This window comes from Erpetoichthys calabaricus, chromosome 1 (assembly GCF_900747795.2).
Source record: "Erpetoichthys calabaricus chromosome 1, fErpCal1.3, whole genome shotgun sequence".
In the NCBI taxonomy this organism is placed as follows: Eukaryota; Metazoa; Chordata; class Cladistia; order Polypteriformes; family Polypteridae; genus Erpetoichthys; species Erpetoichthys calabaricus.
The window spans coordinates 48,613,123-48,626,461 of NC_041394.2; the positions used below are offsets into that span (position 1 = coordinate 48,613,123).

The following is a 13,339-nucleotide window of genomic DNA, read 5'->3' on the forward strand; positions in this document are numbered from 1 at the left end:
TAGCACATCTGTTCACTTCTTTTTGAATGGTTTTCCAAAGTACTGCAATGTTAATGCAATTTATCAAGCAATAATATATTTTAGCAGTAAAATTCATTTCTTTATATTTAAATACAAGATGCAATGATTGATATTTTAGAAACCCAATTAAGGAAGTCTGGTAGTTTAGGCTTGTTTAAGCGGTTCATTTTCATTTGCTGGTGCAGAATATTACATGAAAGCAACATTAAAGAACAGATTGTAGGATGGAATCATATTCATCACACATTAAGTAAATGAAGGATGTGTTCCGCAGCAACTTGTCTTTTGGAAAATAACAATTTTGCAATTTAAATATCAACTGCTAATTAGCAAGTATTGTAGCTATGAAAACATTTTTGAATAATTGCTCAATAAAGTAGGATAGAACGAACCATGTGACACAAGGAATAGATGTGAACAGAGCCAGATTTCTAACATATTAAGTGGCAACACTTCAGATTGAAATGCTGTAAAGTAGCAGCAACTTGGCATCTAATTGTAACGCATTTTAATTAAAGACAATATTCTGTAGAAATATTAACAAAACTGATTTGTTTGAGATCCAAACTTTAACGTGACTGGCCATTCGTATGTTTTGCATTCAATTTACACAATATACAGGTAGATTACTGAAGCAATGACACAAACTTACTCAAAAGAATGGTGACATGATGTCATTATCAACGTAAATGTATGTTAAGAAGTGTAATAACATAGAAGCAACACATGACATTTTTCTTGCTCTTCCAGTTCTTTTAATGAGGATGGCACTGCATATCTGTTTCTTGACCATTTAAGCAGTTATTTTCTCAAATACAGTTTTATTTTTGTAACATTTATATAGGTTAGCTAGATTGAAGTTAAGAATTCCAACTACTCAATGCTCGGTTACCTTTCAGTCACTTTTCACTCATCATCACTAATTTTAGGAACAACCTGATAAATATAAAGTGTAACAAAGAAAAATAATCTAAAAATCAAATTGAATCATTCTCAGGCTGGTTGTGTTTTTAGACAGTATGTGTCCCAAAGGGGAAATTTAGCAATTGTATTTGTATTACTATTGAGTACAATTCATAACAAATCACATTAGTATTGCACCCTCAGTGCAAATTCAGATGTCTGTTCTGGTTCAAAGAATGTATTCCATGTGTTTTTTATTGTTAAAACGCATTGGAAGAAATGTGATCTGTATCACATATGCCAGAAAATTGGAACTGGGTTGGACAAAAATACCAGTGTAAAACAAGGCCTTCCACACTGTCTCTAGGCTACACCATAAAATATGTCATAGTGTCAGAAGTTTAAATGCCAGGAGATATCCCAGCTTGCTGAAATTATTCTTGAACAACATGCAAGTAAGTTTTGAATCATGAGGCGCCTTGAAGAAGAACAGACGCCACTACTACAAATAGGGAAAAAAACATAACACAGGTCCTTGTGGTCTATGAAGTCCTGTTGCCAAGCAATAACAAGATGCAAGAAACAAATAGCAGTCGTTAAAAAGAAAACAAAAGTAACAAACACTTATACAGGTGTTATTAATAACAGTATAATATTTTACATTTACGTATTTGGCTGATACCTTTCCCCAAGGCAACTTATAACATTTATGATACAACTGGTTACATTTCTTTATATTTATTGGGCTCCTGCCTGAAGCACAAGCAGGCCAAGTGACTTGCTCACTGTCACACAGTGTCAGCAGCAGGATTTGAACCCACATCCTCAGGGTTGTAAGTGAAAAAGCCGTAACCACTATGCCACACTGCTTTCGTCAAAACATTGTGATTTGTCTTACTATACAAGCAAAGATAACAAGTTAAAAACTTTACAGCTGAATGTACTTCAACAAGTTCAGACTAAAAGCACAACTCATGATAGACAGAATGGAAAAGTAAATGGCATCCGGCCAAGTTTCCAAGCACAAAAGACAAGCAAAACAGAAACCTTTGACAAAGGCGCACAGGGTTTGGCGGAGTTTCCTTAATTAAAAAAAAAGGAAAAAAAAAAATCAGTGAACTCTCCTTTATGATTAGAAAACATAAATCCATATGTGGTAAGTGTATCTAAATTTTATAAGTTTAATGACAACTAAGAAAATACCTATCATATAAAAAAGTAATAAAAATACAAATGAACTTAACATTTCACTTTTAAATGTTTGCTTCATAATTACAAAGTAAGTAACTGAAACAAAGAACCCAGAGACCTTATTTGTACTATATGAGTATACAGCGTAATATTCCCAGACCAAAACAAAACTGAATTGAGTGTCAGTTGCCCCAAATTAAGCATATTTAAATGGGCAGTATTTCTGAGGTGAACATAACATCCTCAAAACTGCTTTTCCTGTCAGTGCTACAGGTGCTCACCTTGAATAGGGCACCAGTTAACGTACACATCTACACTCGCAGTAGGCCACTTGGAAATCACAGATCAACCTAACATGGATAGGTTTGAAATGTGCAAGGAGAACCAACACAGACACGGGGAAAAGGTAACCTAAAACTCCAGATCAGTAAGGTAATGGCATTAACCACAGCATCACCCGGCTGACTCACTATAGTCTTTAGTTTAAATTTTAAGAATGAATCTGTTGTAAAAATAATGTTGGTTTGCATAGTACAAAAGCAGTAAGTGCGGACACCTCAGACTGATTATCTACTGTAGGTTTGACTAGACCAGCCACTTCCTTTCTGTTCTACTTCCTCAACAATAAATTAAATATTATTCTATTGGTCTCTTAACATAAAGGCCATTAAAATGTGTTGCTTTCTTTTTTTTTTTGTATAAGCATGATAAAGACCCTTCTTTTGAATAAGATTGAACTAGAAATATATGGATCAATATTTGGGCTACTCCATTAATGTTTCAGTGATGCAGCAAACAAGGACACTCCATGAGTATAAAAACTGAGTGTTTGGCGCTAATACCGACACCAGTCCATGAGTTAGTACAATGGCAGCTCCAGGAGAAGTGGTTCAATTTCCAACTCAAACATCATCAAAAAAAAAAAAAAAACACTTTGATGATATTTATTTATCACTTGATTTGACGATGACAATTGATCCTGACACAGCAAATCATTCTTATCAACCATCCACCTGTTGTCCTGTTTACCTAGTTAAGGGTCTCAGGAAACTGATATGTATACTGGTAGCAACAGGTACAAGGCATAAACCAACTGGATAAGGCCCCAGCCAATCAAAGAGATAACACTGGGTCAATTAGCCTGTACCTCAACTTCTCCATTCCCTGATGGACTGCATGTCTTAGAATTGGACACAATGTTCAAAAGTTACAAATTTTCATAGTTTAATATCATACGGCATTACTAAACTATACTGGATTCATTAATCAACTACTTCTACCTACATTTTTTTAAATTTCTTGCCTATTTCAATTTTATCAGCAGTGCTTTGTATAGTTCTTCCTTTTTCTTTATTCTTTCTCAATCCTACAAGGCTGACCTTTTAACCACAACAAATAACAAAAAACTCAAAGGAATACTACACCCAAAAATGACATTTTTTATACATGTCACTTGCCCCATGTAGTTTGTAGTAGTAGAAAAAATGTTAATCTTATATTTTCATGGAAACTAATATAACAAAGATTCGAAATGAATGGTATCCAACGATATAACCAATGCTGCACAATTGTAAGCAATGTGAAAAATATCCATGGATGAAAGAAAAAAATTCTTGTGTAACTTTCAGTCATAATCCACATGTCTGTTATCCATTTACATGCTCAGAATGTGAAAAATGCATGCATTTTTTGCTAAAATATTATTAATACATGCTTCTAGCAAACTCGGTATCCAATATAAACGGGAAGGTTGGGAGCATGCACTGATACAGAATGTTGCTGCACCCAATACATGATGAACAACCACAGGGTCCCAAATTTGGACCTGAGTGCAGCCGTATAACGGGTGACACTTCAGCATCACACTAGTGCAAATAGAATAGAACTGTGTGAGGTTTTTTACAATGGCTGTACAACCAATCCTGCCACCTACCCCGGAATTTTCCCTGCAAGTTGGAGGACCTGCTTGCAGGGCTGGATGCAGGTTAACGTCATACCCAGGATGGAGCAATTGTAGGTTAAGGGCCTTGCTCAAGGGCCCAATGAAGTAGAATAACTTCTGGCATTTACGGAATTCGAACTCGCAACCTCCTGATTACCAGGAAAGGCACTATCCCACAATACAGTGCTTTACAGTGCAATACAGTGTTCATTTCTTACCTACTGATAAGAAAATTGTGGCAAGCTAAATAAAAGGGATAGCTAAAAACCAATACGATATTAATAATGCATATTTTAATGCATTACTACAGTATATGAGTCTTTGGCAGCACATTTGTGCCTTACACAGTGTCATGTATAGGAAAAAAGGTGATGCCAACAGATTTACTTTAATCAGAATGCTGAACATAATCTAGGTACTAGCCTAGACACTCTGGGAGCAGCAGCAGAAAGAATGACATTAGTTCACCTTTTGGCTATCACGAAAAATGCCTTCATAGTGTCTGTATTATAACTGCTTTCACATGCAGAAAACCTTAACCATAAGACAGATTCTAATATAGTGTTCCAAGGATTGCAGTTTTTTATAAACTGTCATCAGAACTTACAACACCATTTCTATATTTTAATTTTAAACAGAATATGGGCAAATTTATTTCTTTTACTGTTTCCACTTGCATGGAAGTTTTATGTTTATCTGACAGCTGATAATATGTGTGGGTGGTTGTGACATGGCAACTTCCCTTTGGGATCAGTAAAGTGTCTATTGTATTCATTTTCAAACACTCCAAATAGAGACTAAAAAAGCCATTGTCAAGGGATCAAAAGTTACTGTATGTTACACAAGAAGTGAGAACTTAGGCATGCACTTTGCCAATAGGTTATCATCAGCTGTAAACAACACAAAGTGAGCCGTCAAAATTGTGGCTTAGGATACCATTAGTTCCGTGTTTCACCACCATGCTTTTTCCTTCATAACTGGCCAATCTGAGGCAATTTGTTATCTCGTGAGCGTACAATGGATCTGCAGTTACAGTATAAGCAGGGGAAGGTGGTTTCCTCAAGGTCTCACTACCAAGCATTAGCTGGAAATGAAGGAGCATCCTTATGATTTAAAGTCCAGCACTTTAACCACAAGGTCAAACTGCTTGCCCACAAACTAATAACCAATAAAATACTTTTTAGATTTAAATTCCATAGTAGTATTCATTTCAAGGTGTTAAACAGGTACATGTAGTACAATGGTTTTCCACTATATGAAGATAAAATAAAATTCCTCAGAGTCATGCAAGCATTATTGCTAGGGACTGAACATGAGCTATAATCAATTATAACATTCTGCTCCATCCCTGCAATAACAATGTTCAAGGCCCCATACTCTCCCTACAAATTCTAAACACAGTAATAACCACTGGACTTGTGTCAAAGAAGACATGAATGTACCAGGGAATGATTCAGATTCCTATGCTTGTATTTTGTGTGATCAATGGTTGTTGCTTAAAACATGAGCTTCATTTGCATATGCTTGTTAAATGCCTTGTGATTTTTTCACAAAGTCACTATATACAAAAAGATTAACTGGTAAACTGTAGGAAAGACATAGATTCATCAAAAATTCCATTTAGTGATCCTTTACTAAGCCTGTCTAATCTATTAGGAGCAAGTCAGCAAGAGCCCATCAGTGAGCACAGGCCAGAATCAAATCCTGGTCAGGACATCATATCTATTACGGGACACACGCACACCTACACTCACACATACCATGTGAAGTGTCCACATACATTTGGGATGTGTACCGTAAGGAAATCCAAACACACTCAGATAATATATAAATTCCACACAGACTGAAACTGAAATATTTAAAAGTTCTAATGTCATAGTGCTGTTAATTATTATTCTTTGCCATGTTAAGGGTGTTCTTGTAGCAATGTAAAGTAATGAAATATCTGAACGTGTGCGGAGTCTACTGTAAGTGTTCAGTGTCATTCCGCTCAGTATGAGGCCAGTTGATCCCTTTTTCAATACAGACTTTCTCCTATTTAAGCCGATGTCACACTACACAACATATAGCTGGAGGGGATGTCAAACTCAATGACTGCAGTTGCTGTGCTCCTTACATGTTAATTTACATAACTACATATTACAAGGTATGTCAAATTATGGGAGTTTTATATTTTCAAAAGAATTTAGAAATTGCTTTTCAGACATAAAATCTAGTGCTTAACACTACATACCAAACTGAAAGTTACTGCAATACTGTTGAAATGCCAGAATTGTTTCAAAAATCCATCTATGATATACTAAAATAATATATAACATTTATTTTTGGCTGGTGCATCATTCAGCATAATTAAGTCTTGCACACTTACTTCTGGAAATTATGTAATTACACAGAAGTAAAAAAGCCTTGAGCATATTACTATTGTTACAATAGTTGACAGAGTTGTTAAATGTTTAAATAATGTGACTTAAGTTATACTAAGTGAACTACAGCAATTTCAGATAATACATTGGCTGGTACAAGTTGCAATAGGTTTGAACACAACTAATGCTAACACAGCACAGTTTATGGCTACACCAGTTTACTGCTGCTTTATACTACAAAAATCAAATTGCATTTCATTACAGTGACCTGAAATGCCATGGTGGCTCTCTTATGAATAACCTAACAGGGTTTTTCAATGTCTTGCATGCTATACTTATGTTCATATAGGTTTCCTCTGTGATCTCCAATTTTTGACATGAATGTGATTCTTCTCTAAAGTATAGTTTGGAAAAGTTGTCCTGATTCGTGGATGTTAGAAAATGTGTTAAACTGCTTGCCAGAGAATGTCATCTTCCATAAACAATCTAGATGTGCAAACCTGAATTCTCCTTCATGTTATAATATTATGACTTTTGCACAATGGTGAGGATATTTGAAAAAGAATTCAAATTTCAAAAAAGAAAATACAAATCATCTTTTGAACAAAGTATCCGTGTTGTGCTCCATTTAGTACAAGAACATACTTTTCTAATTTTCATTATTTCTTTTGATATTGCAGCAGCATTCAGAAACAGGCTTATTTCAGGGCTGGAATTTTTATCAATAGTGTATACAAAAATTTAAAAAAAAATCCAGGTTAAGTACATCAAGTGTTTCAGATGTCTTTATTAAAAATTCAGTATGTGAAAACTCCAAAACATATTGTGATTAGTCACACACTGTGACTGACTTAAGGTGGCAGCTCCAGTGACTGAGAAGTGGTGGGATTTTGATAGTCTGTATTCCTTAAATGTCAGAACTGCAGGGATGTTGGAATCTATCCCAGCCAGCACAGTGCACAAGGCAGAAACAAAACATGGACAGGGAGAACACATACACAGGCCAATTTAGCGTTGCCAATTCATGGGCATGTCTTTGGACAGTTGCAGGAAACAGGAGCACCTTCCTTACATGTTACATGCCTTTTTTGTGGGTATGCTTTTATTGTAATTCAATTAAAAATTACATTTTTGTTGTAAATGTATATTAAATATTGTAATTTATCTGTACCACCTCTCTTTAGAGCAGTGTCCTCAATCATGGTCCTAGAGGGCTACAGTTGTTGCAGGTTTTCGTTCCACCAGTTTTCTTATTAGAAGACAGTCCTTGGTGGTAATGAAACTTGACAATTAACTATATAGTTTGTTAGTGTTTTCATTCATCCAAGACAAATTTTAATTACACTGCTGGCGTCCTCAATTACAGTCCTGGAGGGCTCCAGTTGCTTCAGTTCAACAGGTTTTCACTTCAACCAACATCTTTTTTGGAACCCATTTATTTTCTGCTAAACCAGTATGTTTTGGGGCTTAATTAAAGTTAACTCACTTGCTAATACACTATTTTAGTTTAAAGATTCTGCATTTAGCGTTCAATTGTGTCTTTCTTTTCTTAAGCAACCACCAGTTAATAACAAAAAGCAAACAACAAAGGAAGCAGCAGCTCTCCAGACAAATTGGTTCCACTTACAATGATGAATATGCATCATGAAGTATCTGTTAATAAAATGTTTAGAAATAAATGAAAAAGAAAAGTAAAGGGTCATGAAGTGCAAATCTTTTCTGGTCTACAAAACATATGGATAATTTTCTCAAAAAAGGGAAGCTCTACATTGGGATAAAGAATTGTCTTGGATAAATAAAATGCACTAATAAGCCTTTTAGTTAAATAGCACTTTTTTACTGCATGGAAAGTCTTCTAATTAGGAAACTGGTCGGAACAGAATTTGCAGTCACTGTGGCCCTCCAGAAGCATGAGTGATGACCCTTGCTTTAGAGAGAACCCTCCCACTAATAAAATCTTTACCAGGAAAAAACTTCAGCAATATATGGAAGATGACAGCAGAGGGGCTAAAAGCCTGACCAGTAATAAGACGCTTTGAAAGCAGGTTATTTTAAGACATGCTTGTCACATACGTCCAAGTGCTACAGAATTGTGCAAGTGTGAGCCAACAATATGTTCTTCTCACTTAGGAGGTGCTTTGTTAGCTCTGGCAAGAGGCGTAAATTTAGCCAGAGTTGCATGAAACTCAGCAGACAAAAGTAAAAAGTTATGGAAAAAAAAGTCTTTAAAAATGGGAAGTGGAGCATCACAGTATTAATTTTTCCAATTAATTTTTAGCAATGTTCAGAACCAAAATGTGTTTAACTCTTTTTGTTTAATACAATTGTCACAATCTAAAGAATGTATGAAATTTAAGATACGCTTTAATGCGAAAATATGTGCCTCATACTGGAATACACAGGTATTTTAAATGCACATTCGAACACATTGGAAAAAAATACATGTGTATAATAAGGAAGACACAGATCTCAGTTGTTGGCTCCAATGACAGTCCAAGTGTCCTACAATTGTTTGGAATAACAAGCCAATTTTGAAAAAAGATAGCTGACTGCATACATAAGTTACATCATACAGTATCATAGAAAGGGCTGTAAATTAACACTATTCTGGTAAGATGAACTGTTCATTAAATGTACAGAACATAACACAATGCTATATAACCCACTGCATATGTCATATACTGCTGAAATTAAAATATACAAATATGGCTTAATGACTTAACACTTTTGACTGTAAAATATGAAGATGTTAGTCCAGTCCCCTATCCCTAACTCATAACAACATGACCTTGAGTAAGGCACTTCTCCTGACTGCGATCCAGCTCTTCAAAATGCAATAATAATTGTAATTTAATTCTTTACATTACATTAGGATGGTGTCCAATATTGAAAGCTGTTATATTTGTATAGGACCAATATCATTCATATACTAGTTCAGTTTATACTGAACTATTCTTGCACATGGTAGAATGTGTAAAAAATGAAAACAAATATTGCACATCTGTCTGATTTTTGATCTATTGTCTAATTTTTATACTGAAAGCGGTCAGATTTTCATCCATCCATCCATCCAATTACCAACCCGCTGAATCCGAACACAGGGTCACGGGGGTCTGCTGGAGCCAATCCCAGCCAACACAGGGCACAAGGCAGGGAACCAATCCTGGGCAGGGTGCCAACCCACCGCAGGACACACACAAACACACCCACACACCAAGCACACACTAGGGCCAATTTAGAATCGCCAATCCACCTAACCTGCATGTCTTTGGACTGTGGGAGGAAACCGGAGCGCCCGGAGGAAACCCACACAGACATGGGGGAGAACATGCAAACTCCACGCAGGGAGGACCCGGGAAGCGAACCCAGGTCCCCAGATCTCCCAACTGCGAGGCAGCAGCGCTACCCACTGCGCCACCGTGCCGCCCCAGATTTTCATTTGAAGCCTAATATTACAATGAAATTGAACAATTAACAATACTTTTTGAAACATTGGTTAATTAAAATTGGGCAATACCGAATTCTCAGTGTAAAAAGGATTTCTCCCTTGCACTCAATAACTAGTTACACCACCTATAGATGTAACTGCAAAAAGAACCTTTTTGTATTTATTGATTAATTCTCTCACACACCATAGAGAAACTGTGGCACACTACTTTCCTGAAAATTTGCTTCAACTTGGGGACATTTGTGGATTTTTCAGCACCTATTTCAAGCTATGCCACAAAATCTCAATGGTGCTTTGGCCTGGACAGTTACTACATCAGGTCAAAGTGTTTGCTTTTTTTGTCGAGTTTATAAAAATAAACTTTTTTATGTATTACAGATCTTTTTATGCTACTTATGCTGCATGACTCAAATCTGTCACAACTTTAACTCAAAGACAGATAGCTTGACAACCACTTGAAGTATAGTCAGTGATGGGAAATCATCTGGGTGCTTGGGACGCCAAGTATCATAAAACAATGACACTACCACCACTTCCCTTGAATTCTAGAATAACCTTAATAGATTGTTACTTTTCTCCACATCACATAAAAATCTAAGTCTGCCAAAAGCTAAACTTTTGAACATCTTACAGATGCATTTTGGGCAAACCTGAGGGCAAATACACACATTCTTGTCATGGATTCTTTTTTTGCTATCTCTATTCTGTGAGATACTCCAGCAGGTGCATTAACATTGCCGTAGGCTTCTTTTAACTCAATTAAAAATTTAATATATTGCTTTTGGCGAGGGCAGCAGAGTAGTGGAGTAGTAATAATAAGCATTGCCACCTTACACATCCATTTCACCAGGATTGACACCTACAGTACACCTGGATGTTGTCCATGTGGTGTTTGCATTCTGCACTCATTTCTGTTTACATTTTCGATTGCGTCCCCAAAAGTGTACTAGTTAGGTTAACTGACAATTCTAAATTGTGTGTGGGTGCAGCAGTGGTCTCTAGGATGGACTGGTGTCATGTCCAGGACTGTTTTCTGCCTTGAGTCCAAGTATTTATGGAAAAGGCACAAGTCCCCTATGACACCAGACTAAGTGTGATTATTTTCTCAGATTTGTAAAGAAGGCACATATTTAAAAAACAGAATACTTTCCTCAGATCTCCCTATTAGCACAATAAGACTCTGACAGTAGCTTGATGAAACTGGAGAGCCTTAGATATTGCTTTGTAATTCTATTCAGACTAAAAACATCAACTTTTTTTCTCCAAAGTGTTCTTTGTATGGTGGCATGATGAGCTAACAACTTGATGATAACATGAAACAATAGGTAAGCAGGACTGACATTAAGCAAAGTATTTAAACAGCTAATCCTGCCATTCTACCTGAAGCATGTTTGCACCTGGGCCAGTAAATGATGGGAGACCATCTACAAAAAGCTTGGATTGCTGCTGAAGGTCATCGCTGGACGCCTCCCCTGTGGTGTGTATGTGTGGGTCTCCACGCTGCACAGCTGTGATGGGAACAATGTGCTGTAAAAACTGATGCTGTCCTTAAATGTAAAACTGAGGTCCTGACTCTTGGTGGTCATAATAGACCCCAAGGAACCTTTTGAAAAGAGTAGGATTTTTCCCAATATCTGGATAAATTGCCCACCTTAGCCTGCTTATACTGGCCTGTTATAATCCCTTGGCCCTTATTAGCTAACTCTCTCCTTTGCCCCTTCACCACCCAATAGCTATTGTGTGGTGAACATACTGGTGCAAAACTGGCTGCCGTCACATCATCCAGACAGGTACAGTACTATACATTGATGGTAGCTGAAGTGGTTACCTGTTGTCTATGTAAAGCACTTTGAGTAGTTTAGAAAACCATTATATAAATGTAATTATTACTAATATGTATCCCTTCGACTACGGTGAAATCACTATTGGGTCTGTAACTTCAAACTTGAGTATGTTATGTTTGATCACCTTAAACGCTGACCAAAATACAAGAAGTGACAAATTTCTGTGTTCTTTTTTCGTTATGGTTAATTTCCAAAAAATAAATAAACCATGTCTGCATGAAAAATCGGAAATAATGCTTAACATAAGGCAGTACTGGAGGAGTGTTCTGTGCTCCACATTAGCCATATTTTACAAATACAATAGCTATTCTAGGCTGTTACTCGTCCCTTTGCATCGGTATTAACAGTGTAAGTCGGTGTACACCTAATATGATTTCAGACTAAGCTGTATTTACTTGCTATATCAAGGGGCGGTTGGCTCATAACAATCCGCTGGGGTTTGTTGCGCAACTACGATCATTTCGAATTGCTGCAATAGGGCGCTCGGCGCTTTGAAGTTCACCGCTATCCCAGGAAACGGTGCCAAGTGTGGGTCGCAAAGCCGTTAACTGGACAAAGAAGCCGCCTCACTGTTGTCAAGCATTCCATAAGTTACGTTTGCCGCAGAGAGCCATCCCGATCTCTCCCTAGGGTCGCCTGTGCAGCTATGTCATGCCAGCCGACCCGTACTGACGTGACAGCAACTACTCGACTGACACAACACATTATCTACTTCGGGGATCTACACTAGCTTAAACCAACCATTGTGTGAAAGTCGGTCGTCTAATTTTCCTTCATCCGTCCCGTATGTTCTATTTACTTAAATGTCTGGTCAAAGGCACTGCAATGTGCTGTTATATCAGTGTACAGGATCTTTTTTTCTGAAATATGGAACAGCCGACAAGCCAGCTCTGCACAGAGCAAACACGAAAAGACGCGAGGAGGCATAAAGCGTCACGAAGCAGCCCACGCTGTCGAGATCGATTACTTACGTTGTCAAACAGCGAGCCCACGTTGGCGGTGACCAGCAACACGTCAACTGACGTCCCCATGGTTGTTCCCTCCCGTGGAGAATGCCGACAGTCACTGCGCCGAGCCGGGCAGCCACTCCGCTTAGCCCCCTCCCCTCCGCTGTGTTCTCGCGTCTGCCGCCGCAGCCAAGGCAGCCAGACCGGTTTGAAATGGAAGCGGCCGAGAGGTGCCGCGCGCAGTCGCGTGGCTCAGGGCGGTCACATTCGGGAGTGGAAGCCTCTTAGTGTCCCTTCCCCGCCTGCGAGGAGGACGCGATGCTGAAACGGAGAGACAAAGACCGAGAGCGCGGGGGCATATTTCCTGCCTGGCTTGTTCGTGCGTTGCCTTTCCTTGTGTGCGCGTCTGTTTGTTGTTTTTTAAAAATACGCCAGAGCAAAGCTCCACCCCGACGCAGTCAGTGGTTTACGCAAATCTGCACTGCAGCTTGGTGTTAACGCAGACAGGCGTACCTGGGCAGCGGTAGGGAGGCTACGCGCTAGTCATTTCTCTTTCGGCACTTCTCGAACAATCGCAACGAATGACAATGCTGGGTTCACGAGTGTGTTGCACGGCAAATGCTGAATAGCCCACCTAGGGCTGCTGGTCTCCAGATTACCTCAGCTTTTAAACGTGATGT

The 13,339-nt window shown here is 38.1% G+C and overlaps 1 protein-coding gene across 2 annotated transcripts in view; it reads right to left on the reverse strand.

Moving 5' to 3' along the window:
* Positions 1-13,118, reverse strand: part of inpp5l (inositol polyphosphate-5-phosphatase L) — a 128,531-nt gene extending 115,413 nt beyond the window's left edge. Inside the window, exon 1 of one of the 2 annotated variants that reach the window (XM_051924212.1) lies at positions 12,684-13,118. In XM_051924212.1, the coding sequence (XP_051780172.1) occupies positions 12,684-12,743 (60 nt within the window). In that variant the 5' untranslated portion in view covers positions 12,744-13,118. The remainder of the gene's footprint in view (positions 1-12,683) is intronic. The other variant, XM_051924210.1, reaches the window with a different exon arrangement.
* Between the last annotated feature and the right edge of the window lie 221 nt (positions 13,119-13,339).